Genomic DNA, 20458 nt, shown 5'->3' with positions numbered 1-20458 from the left:
ACCAAGTTGTCCATGCCTTCAACAGGTCCAAGTGGCAGTTAGTAAGGATATGCACTGCTATCACTTCCCTTGGAGGTGGTTGTCCTCCACCACAGTACATGAAAAAATGAGACAAAATGTCCTACTTAAGTACACTTGCTTTTACTTCTAACTTAAGTCTAAAAAAAGTTTAACACTAATGGCAAATGATATTAATTACATCATAAATGAATACAGTACATAGTTCTCATAATATTACAGTAATTAGCACTAAAATTGACTATAGTACGAAAGGTGGTGACTGGAATTTTTTTAAAAAATCAACTGCACATTACACTACCAAATCATTACTGTAAGTTATAACTGTATGAAACTGGTTAAACTTGAAAGATCAGGGTCTCTTTTCCATTTGCAAAATATAAAAAACTCAAGATGTGCAGTAGCATAGATTTACTAATCATTACATTATGAAAAAAGAATAGAGTACCATCACATAACTTAATTACTATTCAAATCAAGATCAAGGGTGTGAAAGTTGTATCAAATCATTGCCCCATTTCTCTACTCCACTCTGAGCTCTACTCTCATTCAACCAGAAAATTAAATCCTCACAAAACCACAAAATGTTATCAAATAGTTGACCTGTCAGAATATTCATGTCAGTCTAGCACCACCATTATCAGTTAATCAGCAAAATTACTTTTCGTCATCCCAGTATTACCACTTTAAGCTCATAATAGAAGTTTTCAGATAACCTATAGATCAGATGATGCAGAATCATATGACTTGTAAATATTGCTCTTTCTGTTAATCTCTCATTCCAGTTGCAGTGTCACGAATTGCACAATATAATCAGTACTCAATGTTGCCTAGTTCAAAATTGGCTCATCCATACAGTTACAACATTTGTTTTTATGCAGTCATCTTTTTCATTAATCATGTCTGTCAGTTCCATTATTTTACTTAAATTTCTTATCTTGGTAATTAGTGGAGTGCATTCTCAAAAAATATTCCTATTGCAGAGACAGGATCCCTAACCATTAAGACCCTAACTTTATTCATTATTTTATTATTGCTTCATTATATAATAAATAAACGCCTGCTCTGCTTATCTAATGCAAAACTGACTCTACTGAAAAACACTCCACCGTAACCGAGCCTTATGTTAAGGCGAACTAAATTCTCATTACCGATCAGATACAATCGTCACTTAGACAAACTATTATTTCACTGTATTCTAGCCTGAAGGGAGAGATACATACAAGTCTTACTGATATATTCCACCCACATTACTCCAGGCAACTATGTTTAAAAGTTGTAATTCCTTAATGTTAGAAAAGGCTGTACCATGACACACAACTATAGGTAGACAGTTATCTCCATACACTGGTTGCACAGAACACAAACACATCTATTATACCCCAATTAATATTAATACCTAGTATCTAAGATGGTTTATACTGCATATTGCTGCTGCATACATGAGCTGATTACTTCAGGTGTTAATTACCCTCCACATATTCTGACAGCTTTCATTTCCAGTTTATCTTACCTCTTTGTTCGACAGAAATTCTTTGATCATGGTACCAACTAACTTTTTTTCCATCCTCCTATGACTCCATTATTTATAAGTAACACAACATAATATAAATAGATATATAGATTACCCCCAAAGAAAACTTTTCTAACATATTTCTATTCTAAAGTGTGCTACTGCACAAAACCACATGAAAGGCAAAGACAGAATGTTTGTGATTCACTTATAAAATATGGGTAGGATAGGAGAAGAGTTTGACTGCCTCAGGAAATATGAAAAATGAGACAGACAGCTGGGGTAAGCATTATCGCCACATAATGAATCCAACACAGAATGCTGAACCCCCTACTTGGTAATTGCACAAGAAATTAGTGCCAAATATTACATCAAATGCTGAGATTTTGAATCACCAAAAACTTGCATTCCAACAGCTGCCCTGCCAATTTTATGGTTAATGGAACCTCCTGTTTCACACTCTTTGATACCAGTAGTACCAATAATTTTATTCCAGAAACATGCCCCACTACTAGACCCTCTTTGTTCTTAATAGATTAAAAAAAAAATGCCTGTGAAATGTCATTCAAATCACTACCACTGTCCAATACACACTTAACATCTATACCTTGTACACTTGCTGTTGTTACAGGGTGCCACACTTCCTTTTTACTTACCATGTGATCTTGTTCATACAACAAATCCTCATTAATCTTTTCCCTGAAAAAACTGTCAGCCTGCTTACCAAAGAAATTATCCAACACAGTCAAATGACAGATAGCATGGTTCTCTTCCGCGTTACCACTCTCAAACTCCAACTCTTCACTAGGCCTAATATTATTCTCCTTTATTCTTTCTTTATGTAACATATTGCCCTCATTATCATTTATAAATTCAAATACCCCATTCTCATGATTACTGGATTCGTCATTGCTATCATCATTACAACTACTGTCAGAGACAGACCCACTGTAACTTTCTTTATGCTTTAGATTTTGTATATCTTCCATGTTTTTCTACATTTCAGTCAATTCTGAATCTGCATTTTCACTTAATTTTTCCAGTTTTTCCCCTACCACTACTGCACAGTTGGCTGCTACCTTAATTTCTAAATCATTTTTAATCTTATCAATTTGGTTATTAAGTTTAACCCTATTTTCAGCACACCTCCATCTTCATACTATTGTGTTCATAAAGCTTCTCTCTCTCTTCCACACGTTTACGACTCAATGTTAATTAGTATTATCAGCATCCAACATCTTGTTTAATTCTAAAAGATTAAAGCTGACTACCTGAATCTCCTTTTTAATTTCTTTCTTCAATTCGTCCTTTAAGCTAACCATGTCAGTTCTAATGTTATCAATTTTCTTTTCCACCTTACATATGATGAGGGGCGTTATAAAAGTCCGTGCAAAAATAAAAACTACTGCAATCACTTCCCCGTTTGAATAAAATCTTTGTCCTGCCAGCCATTTATACAAATTGGGGAACAAATAGTAGTCTAAGGGAGCCAAGTCTGTAGAATAGGGGTGGATGTGAAACGAGTTGGAATCCTATTTCCATTAAGTTTGCGACCACAACTGCTGAGGTGTGTGCTGGTGTATTGTCGTGATGGGAAAGGACTTTTTTTGCGGTCCAATCGCAGGCGTTTTTCTTGCAGATCGATTTTCAAATGGTCCAATAACAATGAATAATATGCAACTGTACTAGTTTTACCCTTTTCCAGATAGCCAATGAGGATTATCCCTTGCGAATTACAAAGAGCAGCCGCAATAACCTTTCCAGCCGAAGGAATGGTCTTCGCCTTTTTTGGTGCAGATTCTCGCTTGGTAACCCATTGTTTAGATTGTTGTTTGGTCTCAGGAGACTAGTAATGTATCCATGTTTCATTCACAGTGACGGAACAATGCTTCAAGTCCTGCGGATTCTTCCTGAGCAACTGCAAACCATCCATGCAACACTTCACACAAGTCCGTTTTTGCTCAAGTGTGAGTAACCACAGAACCCAACTTGCAGACAGCTTTCTCATGTCCAAATGTTTATGAAAAATATTATGTACCCATTCATTCGAGATGCCCACAGCACTAGCAATCTCACGCACCTTAACTCTTCTGTCATCCATTACCATATCATGGATTTTATGAATGATTTTTGGAATTGTAACTTCCACAGGGTGTCCAGAACATTCAGCATCACTTGTGCCCATATGGCCACTCCAAAAATTTTGAAACCACTTATAAACTGTTCTAATCAAAGGAGCACAGTCACCGTAGTGTTTATCAAGCTCCTCTTTAGTCTCCTGAGGCGTTTTGCCTTTCATAAACTAATGTTTAATCAGCACACAAAATTTTCTGACAATCTCTCTTCCTTGATTCACATGAATGCCAAACACAAAGAAATAGACCAATATGGCTGGTGTGTGTTCTCTCCGAAGATGCTACTAACTAAACATAACCTTGATACGTTTTGGTAGTGCCATCCCTCGGACTTTCCACAGACTTTTAAAACACTACTATTACAAGTCAGTATGTTTCATTATAGGTTGACATCAGTAATTGTTTTGTAACTTAAATTCTATTGTTGACCTATAAACAAATATAAATTCTGTACTAATTATAAACATTTGGAGGAACAACAAATAGTATTCCTAAAGAATCTATTTAGCTCTACTCGAAAACATGTTAGTAAAACCAGCCCTTCATTTATTCCAAAGTAATTAACAGTTTTGTCAAAAGTATTGTTTTCTTAACTATATATGTTAATTTCATGATTTAAATGAATAATTCGGCTTAACCCTTGTAGTAGAAGAAATTGTTAAAAAGAACCAATTTTTCTATGTATTCAGTTAATAGGGGTGTTGGTAGGCATGCTTGCAATCGATCATACTGAAAATTGTAGCACCTGTGAGAGCATGCATAGTGTGCATGCTGGGAATGGGGTAGCTGTCATGTGCTGTTCGAGAATTCAAGACCCTGTAATTGCCACAGAGTCACTGTTGAATGTCATGAGTTCTAGTTTATTGTGCCCACATACAATAGTCCTCATGTCGGGGCACCATATGTAGCAGTTCTGCCTGATTTATTTATTGCTTTGTTGTCCTCAGTGTTGATGTACTGCGTTGCTACACTGGCTGAAAAATGGGGTATGTAATTTGGACACTGACTGCGGTAAATAATGTAGCTGACGGGTGGACAGTTGCGTTTCACAGATGTTTACTTTCACTTTTCACAACTCCCCATATACACATTTAATATGGCCATTGCACTATTGTTTAACTTTCCATAAGCCCCATTAATAGTTTGCAGGTGAACATCCACATACTGCTATAATAGTTTCCTGTTGAACATCTACAAGCAGTAAAAACATAACCACATAGTTCACAGTTCTTGAAGAATAATCAGGTACATATGCAGCAGACACTGTCACTGTTTTAACATATGGCCTGATTGTTTAAGACTTATTACACTGTTAAGTTGAAGCATTGTTGTTGTTCTAACCAACACAGGTTTCTCATCTGAAACTTGGCTGTGAACTGACTGACTCATGTCCAAAAATCGGGCCCTTGTATACCATCACAATAGTAGGTGTTGAAACTACACATTGTTTAATTTACAGAAATTACAATTAAAACGTAACTCATTCGATTAACTAACTCAGGCATACTCAAACAGTCCAAACAGAGTTATAATGGCAGTGTTCCAGGTGTCGTTGAAGTGCATCAGTAGTTATAGGTAAGCATGCCTGTAATCGATCACGCTGAAAATTGTAGCGTCTGTTAGGGCATGCATAAAGTCCTGTATGCTGTGAATGGGGTAGCTGTCATGTGCTGTTCAAGAATTGACTACCCTGTAATCGCCACACCATATGGTAGAGCGGTTTTTCTTAGAAAGGAACTTGATTCTGGAGGCTCCGGGACTATCTGCAGGTTGAGCAATTTCTTTTTTTAGGGAGTTTGGTAACAGTGGCTTTGGGAAGTTGTAGATCTGCTGGGGCCAACTGTCATGGTTTATGTCAAACTGGGAATCCATCTGTGGTTATAATGCACTGTGTGGTTCCACCATGAACAGTACCAGCTCATGCGCATATGCATGGGGTGGGGTGGCCAGGTGCACTGTTAACAGATCACTGTGTGCTGTAGTTTACTGCCCTTGGGATGGCTGTTGGCAACTGGCAGCATCTGTGTTATGGTGGTGTGTGTTGGAGGGGGAGGGACATGCCCATGTGAGGGAGGCAGGTCCATATCCAGTTGTTTGTTGTCTCCCATGTGGATATACTTGTGTGCTGCTCCTAGGTTTGCAACAGCAGCAGTGATGTGACATTGAAGCTCATCTTTTCTGTACAGAGTGATTATGTCTCCACTTTGCAAGTGGTGTGCATTGCAAGTGGTTAGTGTCAATATGTGTGGAGAATGTCGCCTGAAAATTTGACGTATTTGTAGGGAATGTCATGGGCGGTGTGATCGAGGGGGAGTGTGATGGGTGCCAGTTGTGGAAGCAAGGAAGAGGTAGAGATAGCTTGCACCTATTCATCTGGGACGTGAATGAGGGTGGACTGTAAAACATTGGCAGAGGGCCAGTGATGTAAAAAGTTGATTTCGATGACGGGTTCTACCACATCAGTAACTAGGAAGACCCATGAACACTGGAGTGTGTCTGACAAGGGTACAGTGTGTGTGACAGTGCCGTATACCCTAGTGTTGGAGTCATTGGCAGCCTGGAACATGTGGGTGGCTGTAGGCTCAGAATACGGAGTGGAGGAGTGCGGACACAAACTAACGTTGGAATCCATGTCTACTAGTAGATACGGGTTTGATGCTTTGTCCAAGATGAAGAGACATCCATGAGCAACATCTGAGACGTGTGTGTGTGTGTGTGTGTGTGTGTGTGTGTGTGTGTGTTAGTTATTTTGGTGGGCATGAGGCAACATGGTGAGGTGTTGCAGGCCAGAGCACTGAGTGTGACCCGCTCATGGAGTTTGGGTACCCATAAGGGTCCTGACGTTCGCGTGCAGTGTCACTGAATGACATATGATACTTGCAGGGAACAAGACATGGAGCCTGTGTGGGTTGCATGACACTGTTGCTGTGGTAGCTTTGGGTATTGGTGTGAATTATTTCACAATTGGCAGAGTTTGCTGTGAGCTGCCATGATTGTGACCCTTTGCATCTGGTTGGCTGCATTCATGCTACATAGGGGTGTGGAGTCTGCTGTGCATATCGCTGAGTCAAATCTTGGGACACTGTTACTTTTTGCCTATCATGAATGACAGTGAACATTCTGTCGGCCATAGCCAAGAGCTGTCTGATCGATTCTGCCTCATTTGTGATCATGGCAATTCATAGGTCTGTCAGTGACTTGATGAACCACAGAGCACACACCATGGCATCCGATGTAAGAGCTGGTTCGGCTGAGTTGCAGAGATGGCAATAGAGATATGACGGTGTACTCTTACTCAGTTGATCTTGTACATGACATCTTGAAGTTGCTGCTCCGGAATGTGGGATTGCCTCTGTAGCAGCACCACGTTGGCTTTCTTGATCTGTTCTCCACCAGAGGTAAGTTGATGACATTGTAAATTAGTTATGAGTGGCCCTTAAGGTGGCTGATCGGATGAATGTATTCAATTGGTCATTGAAAATGTCGATTGTCTGAAAAAAACATGTGATTACTGTGAACCACAAGCTCGGATTCTTGGCACATGTAAATTTGCTGATGGTCGCACTATGTCCATGAAGTGTGTGAGGCAGGATAGCTGCTGACTGTTCATGCATAGTTAGTTATTGCATGGCAAATTGGAATGCTGAAATGCATCGTGTGGTTATGAATATGCTGCTGTTGTGAACATGGTGGTGCAGAGATAATTAGAATTTAGAAGGCACTCAAATGAATCTGTGTAATACCCTGGATTTAAGTCAGTTAATGGGTCATCATATGCCATCATTGTTGATGTGCCATTGTACTGCTGTTGGCTACTGGTAACGGAAACAGATAATTCATTTAGTCTATTTTTCCAGTCAAGTTTACACCCTGTCCTTGCTGATTCTGTACTACATTCTTGTGGGTAGCGTCCATTGATGTAAGTACGGTATCCAATGATGAGGTGTAAGATGGCCACATTGTTACTGCGCAGTAAGCATGATTTAGTTCAGAGATAAATTTGGATGTATATGCATTTGATGCAGGATCACCAATATAGGAAGTGGGATAATACGTTGGTAGTAAGCCATCAATAGGGACAACACACCCCCATCATACAAATACTCTTTATTAAACAAAGCCCTAGTACAGGGCATCTAGTCAGTCACATTGTCCAGCAATGAATATGCGTTGTGCCGTCCCATAGAGCTTCCGCACTGCTCTTGCCAAAGATGTTCAGTCACTCTAGGATGAATGTCCCCACAACATTCAATGTGGGACTGCTGGGCAGTTAGAAAATTTTGCTACTAATGTGTGCAGTAGGTAAAAAAGATTGACTGCCCCTGATCTAGGCCTAAAATTTATGGTACAGATGTCACCTGTGTTGCAGATGACATGTGGCATAAATTATAAACATGAGGTGAAATGACTAAACAGTCACAAACCATGCATAATGTGGTATAAGGTAAAATTCAGAAAATTATTATTATATTTTTAAGCTGTTTGAAACTTGTTTTCAATAAAGTAATAATTTGAGGTCAAAGATTTGGAGACATATCGCTGATACTATCTTTCTCTTCTTTAGGATGCCACAAACTACTTCTGTCTTGTACTAAACTTAAACATTTCTCAGAATTCAATTTTTGCATGTGGGAATGTTGGCCGATTCAACCAAAGAAAAGAAACTGGTTTGAATTCCATCAACCATTGTCCAGTGTTTGTATTTGGGTGCTGGGATTGGTTGCACTGAGACTGCACCCATATTGGTGTACTGATTTGAAAAGATTGGTCAGTGTCAGTCATTGGTGGAATCCCACAGTTGCGGTGGCAATGTGATTGCAGCCTGAAGCAAGCCATCTGAGTTGACTCTTATTAGCTCCATTGACACAACAAAGAAAAATCATAAACTTGGAATAACATTTTAGGACACAAATTGCTTAGTCCATATACACACTGAAATTGACCACTTGACCAGGGTGCTTTTACTTTCAAGAAGTGGGAAGAGTGAAGGGCCCTGCACATGCATCGATTTATCGGCCAACCAACTGATAAACTTTGCCGCCAACCCCTACATGACCCAACCAACAGCACGCAGCGATCATAGCACTACTCTGTTTCTATTGCTGGCTGCCTGTTGTTTATGTTAGGCTCATTTAGGTTATATTGCTTGAGATGCTGCTTATTGTGAGAAAGACACACAAATTTGGATTTGCCTCAACTGTTTTAGAACTGACAATGCCTGAAAAAAGTGAGAGAAAGCTGTGGGAAAAGAAATGGCTTGCTCAAAGGAAGAAATTCACTCATACTTGGATCTGACAATTTCTGAAATTATTTAAGAATGGACGAGAAATGCTTTCCTGAGAAGCACAAGGAGAGGTGCAGGTGTCGGGTACAGAATCTTGTTTTTGCTAGACTGTTCATATGCTGGTTTTCTGTTTGTCGGTAGTGTTACACAAATGCCATCTGGAAATGAGCTATCCAGTTTCTCATTTAGTCAGTACAATGGCTCTTTTCATACAAACAGTCACTCGGTTTGGATAAATCAAAAATTTTAAAAGTCAGGATGTAATCTGACAATGCAAGCACATTTTAAAAACTGTTTGTGCACATGGGAGTGGAAGGCGAGTGTGGAACAGGAAATCTGGAAGCTACAGCCGTGTTTTAAGAATCAGTATTGGAATGTTTACATGACCAACCAGAAGCATTATGGGTAAATCAATTAATGGAATCCAGATTTTTTGAGCCCTTGTAAATGTAGTGATATTTTAGCTCAATGGTCATAACCGAAAATAAATATCAATTCTGGTTCTTATGCTGTATGACTGGCAACAGTCAGGTCGGTATCCTGCCACTGTCTGGGGCATCTCCAGACATGTCTTTGCTGGTCTTTATGGCTCAGTTCGAAAGAGGATTCATCAATGAAGGCAGTTTTAGTCCAGTCAATAACAGTTCAGGTGACAGGACCCCTCTGGTTGTCATCTGCAGCACGCATACAGCAAAGCGGTGTTCAGTGATATTTTGCACCCCATATTGTTGCCATTTGTGGCAAGCCATCCTAGGCTTATATTTAAGTAAGATAATGGCCACCCGCAAACAGCGACAGTTTCTACTGCTTCTCATCATGCTTGCCAAACCCTACCTTGGCGAGCTTGGTTGCTGGATCCCTTCCCAACTGAGAACATTTGGAACATTATGGGCAGGGCCCTTGAACCATCTCAGGGTTTTGACAATCTAATGCTCCACTTGAACAGAATTTGGCACGATATCCCTCAGGAATACATCTAACAACTCTCTCAATCAATGCAAAGCAGAGTAATTGTTTGCATTAGGGCCAAAGGGGGTGGATCAACATGTTGTTGAGTTACGCGGTTTGTGAAGTACTTTCTGTTGAATAAATTATTTAATTGGATTGATAAAAATCCACTCACCAAGCAGCGGCAGAACACACAAATAAAAGACTACTGTATTTGGCAAACCAGTGGCTCCTTCTTTAGGCAGAAGGGTTGAAGGGGAAGGAAGAAGGGTGAAGGAAACGGACTGGAGAGATCTAGGAAAAGAGGTAGATTTCGGGAAAGTCAACCAGAAATGCAGGTCAGGGGAGACTTACCATACGGGATGAGAAAGAAAGACTGATTGTTGGGGACTACATTGTTAAAGGTGAAAGACAGGGTAATATGCAGACAGAGATCACTGCTCAAACATCATGCATGCGCTAATAAGAGTGAAAAGCTAACTGCATTGTACATAACAGAGGTGGGAGGGAGAAACAGAGTGAAGTAACAGAGGTGGCAGGGGAAAACAGGGTTGAGTTACGTGCTATATGCTGTAATGTTTGAATACAGTTTTGGTAATGTGCTGCTTGGTAAAGTCACAGTGATTAAATATCTAGGCATAATGTTGCAAACCGATGTGAATGGAACAAGCATGTAGGGGAGCTGAATAGTCAACTGCAGTTTATTGGGAGAAATCTATGAAAGTGTCACTCGTCTATAAAGGAGACCTCATATGTAACACAAGTGTGACCCATTCTTGAGTATTTCTTGAGCGTTTGGGATCCCCACCAGATTAGATTAAAGGAAGACATCAAAGCAACTCAGAGGGATGGTGGTAGATTTGTTACTGGTAGAATTGATCAAAATGCAAGTCTTATGGAAATGCTCCATGAATGCAAATGAGAATCCCAGGAGAAAAGACGACATTCTTTTTGAGGAACACTGCAGAGAAAATTGAGAAATGCTCCATAAATGCAAATGAGAATCCCTGGAGGAAAGACGACATTCTTTTTGAGGAACACTGCTGAGAAAATTGAGAGAAGTGGAATTTTCGGCTGACTGCAGAATGATTCTACTGCTGCCAACATATGTTTTGCTTATGAACGGTGAAGACAAGATAAGAGAAATTAGAGCTCGTACATAGGCGTATAGACAGTTGTTTTTCCCTTGCCCCATTTGTGACTGGAACAAGGGAGTAATGGTAGTGGTACAAGGTTATCTTCTCTATCCTTCTTGTTGTTGTTGTAGTCTTCAGTCCTGAGACTGGTTTGATGCAGCTCTCCATGCTACTCTATCCTGTGCAAGCTTCTTCATCTCCCAGTACCTACTGCAGCCTACATCCTTCTGAATCTGCTTAGTGTACTCATCTCTTGGTCTCCCTCTACAGTTTTTACCCTCCATGCTGCCCTCCAGCACTAAATTGGTGATCCCTTGATGCCTCAGAACATGTCCTACAAACAGATCCCTTCTTCTAGTCAAGTTGTGCCACAAACTCCTCTTCTCCCCAATTCTATTCAATACCTCCTCATTAGTTATGTGATCTACCCATCTAATCTTCAGCATTCTTCTGTAGCACCACATTTCGAAAGCTTCTATTCTCTTCTTGTCTAAACTATTTATCGTCCACATTTCACTTCCATACATGGCTACACTCCTTACAAATACTTTCAGAAGCGACTTTCTAACACTTAAATCAGTACTCGATGTTAACAAATTTTTCTTCTTCAGAAACACTTTCCTTGCCATTGCCAGTCTACATTTTATATCCTCTCTACTTCAACCATCATCAGTTATTTTGCTCCCCAAATAGCAAAACTCCTTTACTACTTTAAGTGGCTCATTTCCTAATCTAATTCCCTCAGTGTCACCCGACTTAATTCGAGTACATTTCATTATTCTCTTTTTGCTTTTGTTGATGTTCATCTTATACCCTCCTTTCAAGACACTGTCCATTCCATTCAACTGCTCTTTCAAGTCCTTTGCTGCTTCTGACAGAATTACAGTGTCATTGGTGAACCTCAAAGTTTTTATTTCTTCTCCATGGATATACAGATTGAATAGCATTGGGGAGAGGCTACAACCATGTCTCACTCCCTTCCCAACCATTGCTTCCCTCTCATACCTCTCGACTCTTATAACTGCCATCTGATTTCTGTACAAATTGTAAATAGCCTTTCGCACCGTATTTTACCCCTGTCACCTTCAGAATTTGAAAGAGAGTATTCCAGTCAACATTGTCAAAAGCTTTCTCTAAGTCTACAAATGCTAGAAATGTAGGTTTGCCTTTCCTTAATCTTTCTTCTAAGATAAGTTGTAAAGTCAGTATTGCTTTACGTGTTCCAACATTTCTACGGAATCCAAACTGATCTTCCCCGAGGTCGGCTTCTATCAGTTTTTCCATTTGTCTGTAAGGAATTCGCATTAGTATTTTGCAGCTGTGACTTATTGAACTGATACTTTGGTAATTTTCACATCTGTCAACACCTGCTTTCCTTGGGATTGGAATTGTTATATTCTTCTTGAAGTCTGAGGGTATTTCGCCTGTCTCATACATCTTGCTCACCAGATGGTAGAGTTTTGTCTGGACTGGCTCTCCCTAGGTTGTCAGTAGTTATAATGGAATGTTGTCTGCTCTGGGGGCCTTGTTTTGACTCAGGTCTTTGAGTGCTCTGTCAAACTATTCACGCAATATCATATCTCCCATTTCATCTTCATCTACATCCTCTTCCATTTCCATGATATTGTCCTCCTTGTAATGGTCGCTTATGACTAGTTGTGGTATAAGGTGCCGCCACCATGCACTTTATGGTGGTGTGTGGAGTATATGTCTAGATATAACTGCAGAGTTGTCAAAACATCAATCTGCATTGTTTGTACTAATAAATGCAATAATGTACCAGTTGGTTGTAAGAGACATACTGTTGGTTGTAACAGACATACTTAATTTCACCACGGTAAGTAAACTGATGTAAAAAAAATCGCAGCACCAAGAAGGAGCTGAGCGACATAAATGAAAGCTTGTAGGCATCTTTTTACATCTGAAAGATAACGTATATTCAAATCTCATGCCATTCACATAAGAGTGGAGCTAGTAGTGCCACTATGAGGACGGAAGTCAGTTTTGCTTTAAATACACACTGTAAGGGTCATGAATGTTACTTACCTTTGAGACTGGACATGGTGAGTTCATGTTACTCAAGAATGCCTTTAAGGCAACAAAGACACCATTATCAATACCTAACTGAGTTTGAACGATGTCATATAATAAGGCAAGGAGAATTTGGATGTTCCTTCTGCAATATTGCGGGAAGACTTGGCATGACTTGTAGCCACTGTACATGATTGCTGGCAGCAGTGCTCACGGGAATTTAGAGTCACAAGAAGACTGGGCTCCAATAGTCATGTGGCACTACTGAAAGGGAAAATAATCCTGTTCAGTGTATGGCTCTGGCACATAGTCCTGCATCTGCAGTAGCAATTTCAGCAGCAGTTGGCACCTCAGTGACACAACAAACTGTTACAAATCGGTTGTGTCAAGGGTAAGTCTGATCCAGATGCCCTGTAGCGTGCATTTCACTGATCCCAATCCACCACCATTTGTGACTTTAGTGGTGTCAAGCGAGATGTATTTGGAGGAGGAGATTAGGCAAGGAAGGAGAAGGAAATTGGCTGTGCCCTTTCAAAGGAACCATCCCAGCTTTTCCCTGTATAGATCTAGGAAAATCACAGAAAACCTAAATCACGATGGCCAGACGACAGGAGTTTGAACCGTCATCCTCCTGATCCCAAGTCCAGTGTGCTAACCACAATGCCGCCTCACTCCCTGAACTAATTGGAGGGCCAGGTCAAGGTCTACTGTGTTTTTTCATGAAACCTGGTTCTGCCTTGGTGACAGCGACAGCCGTATGTTGATTAGAAGGAAGTGAGTTATGGGCCTCTGGTGACTGGACCTGGATAACAGTCACCACATACCGCTGTTGTAATTCAACACGCTATACAGAGTTCGACATCTTGCCTTGGTCTGCTTGATTACCAGATCTGTCTACAATCAAGCACATATGAGACATCGTTGGATGACAATTCCAGCATCATTCACAACCAGTATTAACCATTCCTGTATTGATCTACCAAGTGCACAGGCATGGAACTCCATTCATATGTTGACATCTGACACCTGTACAACACAATGCATGCACGTTAGCATGCTTGCTTTCAACATTCTGTGTTACACCTGTTATTAATGCACCATTTGCAATGGCTTATCTTGCACTAACCTGTGATCTTGCAATGTTAATCACAAATATTACCTAGGCAAATGTATTCCTGAAATTTCATTACTCTACATTAATTATCTTGTGGTGTTGTGTTTTGTTTTGTCATTATATTTGTGTTTCCTGTACCTACACTAGGATGAGGGGGCACCCATTTCATCAAAAACAGAAAACTTTCTGAGTTTGATACATACCTAAAAATCTTTAGTAAACATAAAACAATTTAAGGTAATCTTGTGAAAACATAGTCAGGATGATTAGGCATGGATTGCAGCCTTGTTAATTTTTGCTATGACCACTGCAGTGAACAGCATGGTTGGATAAAATAAGGCAAATTTGGACTTACTCACTTCTCAATCTGTTACAAGAAAGCATGCAGTTACTTTTTAACTTTTGCTTCTGATGATTGCATCTATATGTTGATACAGAAGTGTTAATTGTGAGCAGAACTACAGCTGCTTTTCATTTTTCTGTTTTGTCTTTTGTTTGGTTGACACTTAAAGTAGAATTTAACTCTTCATAACCTTTTATTACTTGTAGGATCTTGAGGCACACAGAAAAGCCATACTGCAGCAGATGAGAGAGAAAGAGATACAACGTGTTCGGGATAGAGAGAAAATGTACCAAGAGGCTTTAGAACAGCATAAAGAAAGAACACTTCATGACGAAAATGTGAAGAATGTTATGTGTAAAAAGATACATAATCTAAGGTAACACACCCTGATTACTTTGTGTGTGTTTGTTTCCGGAAGCGATTTTTAAAGCATTTCCTTATATGAAGTCATATGTTTGTTTCAGGCATCAGAAAGTTCCAGAGCGCTATATTAAGGAGATTGAACGGGCACTCAAACTTAAACCATAATCACCGCTAGTCCAAACTGGATATTGAGCAGTGATGAAGGTCACTTAATCGATCTTCCACTATTAAACTGCTACCAAAACCAGAGAACAATGCAGTTTCTATACATCTTATAGTATTTGGTTTGTCCATACGAATAATGAACAAGGGCCAATATTGTAGCTAAGAGATGCACGTTTTCTATCAAACAATAGTTATTACAATGCACACATTTTATAACTTGAATTGTTTGATGTAGTAATTAGTTTTTCATATATGCTTAAGAATTTGTCTAAGATGTATTTTTTCTATTATTTTGATGAAGGGGTATCATGTGTGTGGAGCTAGTTCTTAAATTTTAGGGGCAATTGGAAACCCAGTGACGTTTAACCCCTTACTGCATGTTTTTTTTTTCTGAATAAAATGTTACCTGTTATGTTCGATGTTCTGATTTCATAAAAAATGCTTAGAAAATTCTAAATCTTATGTAGGGGCGATTATTTTAGAATTAAGGGTTTGTGACATATATGGGACAGCATGCAGTAATGACTAATACCATGTGATACCAGTTTTGGGATTGATGATGCACAATGTGGAAAATACACAATAAGATTTGTACATGGACTAGCAGAACTGTATTAATGTAAAACAATTACACTTTTTATTCATTACAATACACATATTTTGAGGAAATAACACACACTCTGTTTCCATTTTTCTCTATTCATTATGAAACTTGATGAAGCAATTTCTCTCCTTATTCAAGCACAATGTTGTACTACATACACGCTTCCCTTGCATTCTGGATACTTGCAACGACCACGGTTTTCCAGCCAGATAGGCATGTGATGTATCCCATCAAGTCACACCTGACGCTGTGGAAGATCTGTTGTAGCGCCTCTCTTCTTCTTGCAGTCAAGCTGTTTTTGTATTTCATGTTTCTTGGATAAGGATTTCCCGGTTGTACAGAGGGCCTCTGCAACTGCGACCTTGAAATCAACAAGAGGCATGTAGTCCGTATTTCTTCTTCTCCATAACAGCCAGCTGTTCACACAAGCCAAGTCAATTAGATGAAAGAATATCTTCAAGTACCATTTCTTTGATCTGATTTGAATTCTATAATATCCTAGCTTAGAATCTAATAGATCGACACCCCCCATGTAGTCATTGTAGATCATCAAAGTGTGTGGACGAGGTACCATTTTGTATTCTTTTTCCTCCCTGAAAAGCCTCTGGTTTGCATCCAACGTAAGTTGACAAAGTGTTGACTACTTATTATCAAACCAGGAGACTACTGACAGTTGCACACCATCTACTGTTGCTATCTTTTCCTCCATGCTGCCTAGACCATTCTTCTTCATTGCTGCCTCCTTAGGTAAAATGCAACCACATACTCGATTGGACCGGACTGCATGTTGTGCCATATGCGTCACAGACCTATTTTTCAGTATTATATGTATTCTAATAAACAAATATAAACTTACCTCTTTATAACTGTCCACAGATGTCCTTTTTCCTCTGCAAATAATATAAACACTGAAATCAATCATTTACTGTACCTGATTGCAAATGTTTGTGTGACCAGACTTGGATGTAAACAGCAGCAACACAAAGCAGAGTCATAACACGTAATTCCTTATTCTCCCAACAGATGGCATACACTACTTGCACAGCTGCTCTGGACTGTGTGCCATATCTGTCCCAACATGCAGTTTGGAAATATATTCTCAGATATGAGATTGACAAAGAGAAAAGTGGTATGTGCCATATCTGGCACATTATGCGGTAAGGGGTTAAACAGTAATTTTTTAATATAAAATTCAATTATGTCTGAAACTGGAAATATCTAGATATTAAAAAATAAAATAAAAGAATATCTGTATGGAAATTATTTTTAATTCTAGTATTACGATGGCCAATTTCAGTGCCAGTGTTATGGTACAATCAGGTGGTGAAATCATTTTTGATATAGAATAAAGTATTGCTTAAGATGTCACATTGTAACAACAACCAAGTACAAATCTGAAAGCAGGGTAGTAAGTGAAGTACAACACTTTACACTGATAGAACATTTAATATGGACACCAACGTATGAACAGAACAGGACTGCCTAGTGGGTGTGAGTGGTGCTATTTGTAGAAATACTGAATATTCCAGAACATGCAGACATTGCAAACATAATACATTTTGAGGACCTTCTAGAAATGATAAATACAAAATAACAAATATTTACCAATTATCTAATCTGAAATGGTGACATTAAGCAGGGAAACCAGTGATGCTAACCACTACTAGATTAGACGTACTTTTTGTTGCATTAGATCCTTAGTGAGTAGGTCCTCCAGGATGTAGAACATGTCAGAAAAGTAGGAGTACACAATAAATATTTGTAAAGAAAAATAACTATTTTAATTTACCTTGCGCAAATCCTAAGTGAAATCATCTTCATGGATATGGAATAAATAAAAAAAATCTTAAACATATTTACATTTAAAAGGTAGTAAATAACTTGTCACAGAATGTGTCAACATTCAGTGGACTAAGATGCACATGACAGTTTGTAGACCATAGTGGACATGTGTCATCAAATAGAAAAATCATTTCATGACACTTATTTAGAATGATAGCATTACTACACTGATTTTGTAGAGCAGTCAGATTGTACATAATACTCGTAGTATTTGACGTTGTGCATTAGTAACAGTTACACATCCATTGGTTATACTGAGAAATTCATCAGTGGAGTGGAAGGAGTTGGCCACCAATAAATCCTTTAGGCTGCTCGTGAACTGAACTTTGTTAGCAGGTAAGGTTTTTGTGGCTGCTGGAAAGATATTGTAAATGTGTGTTCCTGAATAATGGTCACTTTCTGGATTAAAGCAATTGACTTTAAATCTTTATGATGACTACTCTTATTTCTAGTATTGTTTCCATGAACTAAGCTGCTGGTCTGAAAAAAGAGATATAGTTTACATCAAGGAAAAAATACATTTGGAAGCAGTAGTTAGTATTCCTAGTTCCCTAAACAGGCCTCTGCAGGTTGTTCTTGAGTTCACACCATAAATAATTCTTATTACACGTTTCTGGACTCATAATACTTTAGCTTGGCTTGATGAATTACCCCCAAAAATAATTGAATGAGAATAAGCATACTATGCTAGCTTTTCAATTTTATATCACCAGTGTCTGCCAACATTCACATTGCAAACAGAGATTTGTATAGGCACTTCAGCAGCTATGTGGTATTCTCCTCCAAGCATAATTTATTGTCAACATGTAATGTCATGAATTTAATACTGTCAGCTTCTGCTTTCTGCTTGTCATCATATTTTAGGCAGTTACTAGTGGAAACATCATAAAGTTCAAGTTCTATAGAGCATATAGTCTTTTTTTTTCAAATTTTAGTGACAAAGAATTTGCTAAGAACCAGTTATTAATGAACACACAAATTCCATTATCCTACCTTTCTAAGGCTATACTTGATTTACTGTTTATTGAAATGTTTGGATCATCTGCAAACAGAACAGATTTGGCATCTTGTAATCTCACAGACAAAAGCTATTGACATACTGAAGAAAAAGGCGGGGCCCTAAGGTGCAACCTTGTGGGACACAGCAATGTAATTAGTTTCGAGTTGGATGATGCCTGATAGCTTAATGTATGCTGTGTTTTATTGAGAATCTTTATTTCCTGTCAGAGATACAAGATTTGAACCATTTTGTAGCATTTCGTGTTATATCAGAATATTCTAATTTAATTAAAAGGATATTCTTCTTTACTCAGTCAGAGTCATTGGACAGATTACAAAATACACCAGTAGCTTGTAATTTATTGTTTAATGAATTGAGCACATTTTCACTGTATGTGTTGATAGCTTTCTCAATATTGGAACCCTTTAGAAATCTGAATTGTGAGTCTGACAATATAATTTATCAGACATTCAAATTATGAATGTATATAACACTGCCTGAAATTTCTGAGACTGCTAGCAAAAATGAAACAGGAAGTAAATTTGATTGTCTATCTTTATCTCTTTTCTTAAACAAAGGCTTAACCTCAGCACATTTCAACTATTAAGGAAATCTTCCAGTGGTAAATGACTGGTTACACAGATAATGTTACTAAATGCAAAATCACACTCTCTAACTTTGTTGATATTTTATCATAACCACTGGAGTTCTATGATTTTAAAATTTTTATAGTGGACATTACGTCTACTGGTGTAGTGAGGGTCATATTCATATTACTGAAGTTATTTTTTAATGACTGGTATGAGATATTCCATGGCAGCATCTACTGAACCTGATGACCCCAGCTTTGTTGTAACAGCTCTGAAATGCTTGCTGAAAAGTTATGTGACACTGCACACATCTGTTATCAATGTATCACTTACTGTTAATGCTATCTGCATCTCTGCTACCACCACTCCCCTCCTTCAATATATCCCATATTGTCTTTATTTTGTTATCTAATGTGATTATCATTTTCTCATAATGCATTAGCTCTGACGTTTGTATTACTGTCTTTTAACATTTTGCAAAATGTCTTGCAATGAGCTACAGCATCAACGCCGGATTTTTATATTACTGAATGATACAGTTCCCTTTTTATTTTACAAAATATCTTTATACCTTGGGTTATCAGTTGCCTATTTGTAGACATTGGTCTAATCTGTGTTTGTTTTGGAGGAAACAGTATTAAGACAAGGTAAGGACTTTTTTTTAATAAGTGTTGTATTAATAATCCATGCCATGTGCTCTGTACACATCACTCCAGTTCATATCATGAGGGGCATCTTAAAATAATCAATTTTTTCCTTGTTCCACAAAATTCTGGGAGAAGTGCCGGATGTTTGTAACTTCTTGCCACAATATTTTGGCGCAGAGTCTTCTGGCCATCTTCAGGTGATACTGGCGAAAACTCCCCGAGCTCCTACAACATCTCAATTCCATATACAAAAACATAAAATTCACTTTGGACTTGGAGAAGGAGGGTTGTGTGCTGTTTTCTTGGTGCAACGTAAGAGCAATGGCACACTTGGTCATTCGGTATACAGAAAGTCCACTAACACAGACCTTTACTTGCAAGCCACTAGTTGCCACCATCCAGCACAAACGATGGGTGTTTTGAAGGCATCAGTTCACTGAGCCCATGTCATCTCTGACACCGATAGTTTACAAACAGAACTGGAGCACCTGCAGACTCTATTTCTGAAGAATGGGTATTCGCCGCAGCAAGTGGACAGAGCACTGCAGACCTGTAAACAAAGGAGCAAAGAAGAGCAAGAGGCCTTTAAAACAACTGCCTATTTACCATATATTGGTAATACTTCAGTGCAAATAGGCAGAATACTAAGAAAATATAAAGTGAAAGCAATCTTTCGCCCTCCTGGAAAAATTTCAGCGCTGTTGCGATCTGTCAAAGATCACCAG

At 38.7% G+C, this 20458-nt stretch overlaps 1 protein-coding gene across 1 annotated transcript in view; it reads left to right on the top strand.

Annotated features, from left to right (window-relative positions):
- LOC126354623 (cilia- and flagella-associated protein 45-like) overlaps positions 1–15811 on the top strand; it is a 168917-nt gene extending 153106 nt beyond the window's left edge. Inside the window, exons 8-9 of the mRNA XM_050004387.1 lie at positions 14729–14898; positions 14987–15811. Of these exons, the coding sequence (XP_049860344.1) occupies positions 14729–14898; positions 14987–15050 (234 nt within the window). The 3' untranslated portion in view covers positions 15051–15811. The remainder of the gene's footprint in view (positions 1–14728; positions 14899–14986) is intronic.
- Positions 15812–20458: the final 4647 nt, after the last annotated feature.

This window comes from Schistocerca gregaria, chromosome 3, assembly GCF_023897955.1.
Source record: "Schistocerca gregaria isolate iqSchGreg1 chromosome 3, iqSchGreg1.2, whole genome shotgun sequence".
Taxonomy (NCBI): Eukaryota; Metazoa; Arthropoda; class Insecta; order Orthoptera; family Acrididae; genus Schistocerca; species Schistocerca gregaria.
This window is presented reverse-complemented; position numbering and strand designations above follow the sequence as displayed.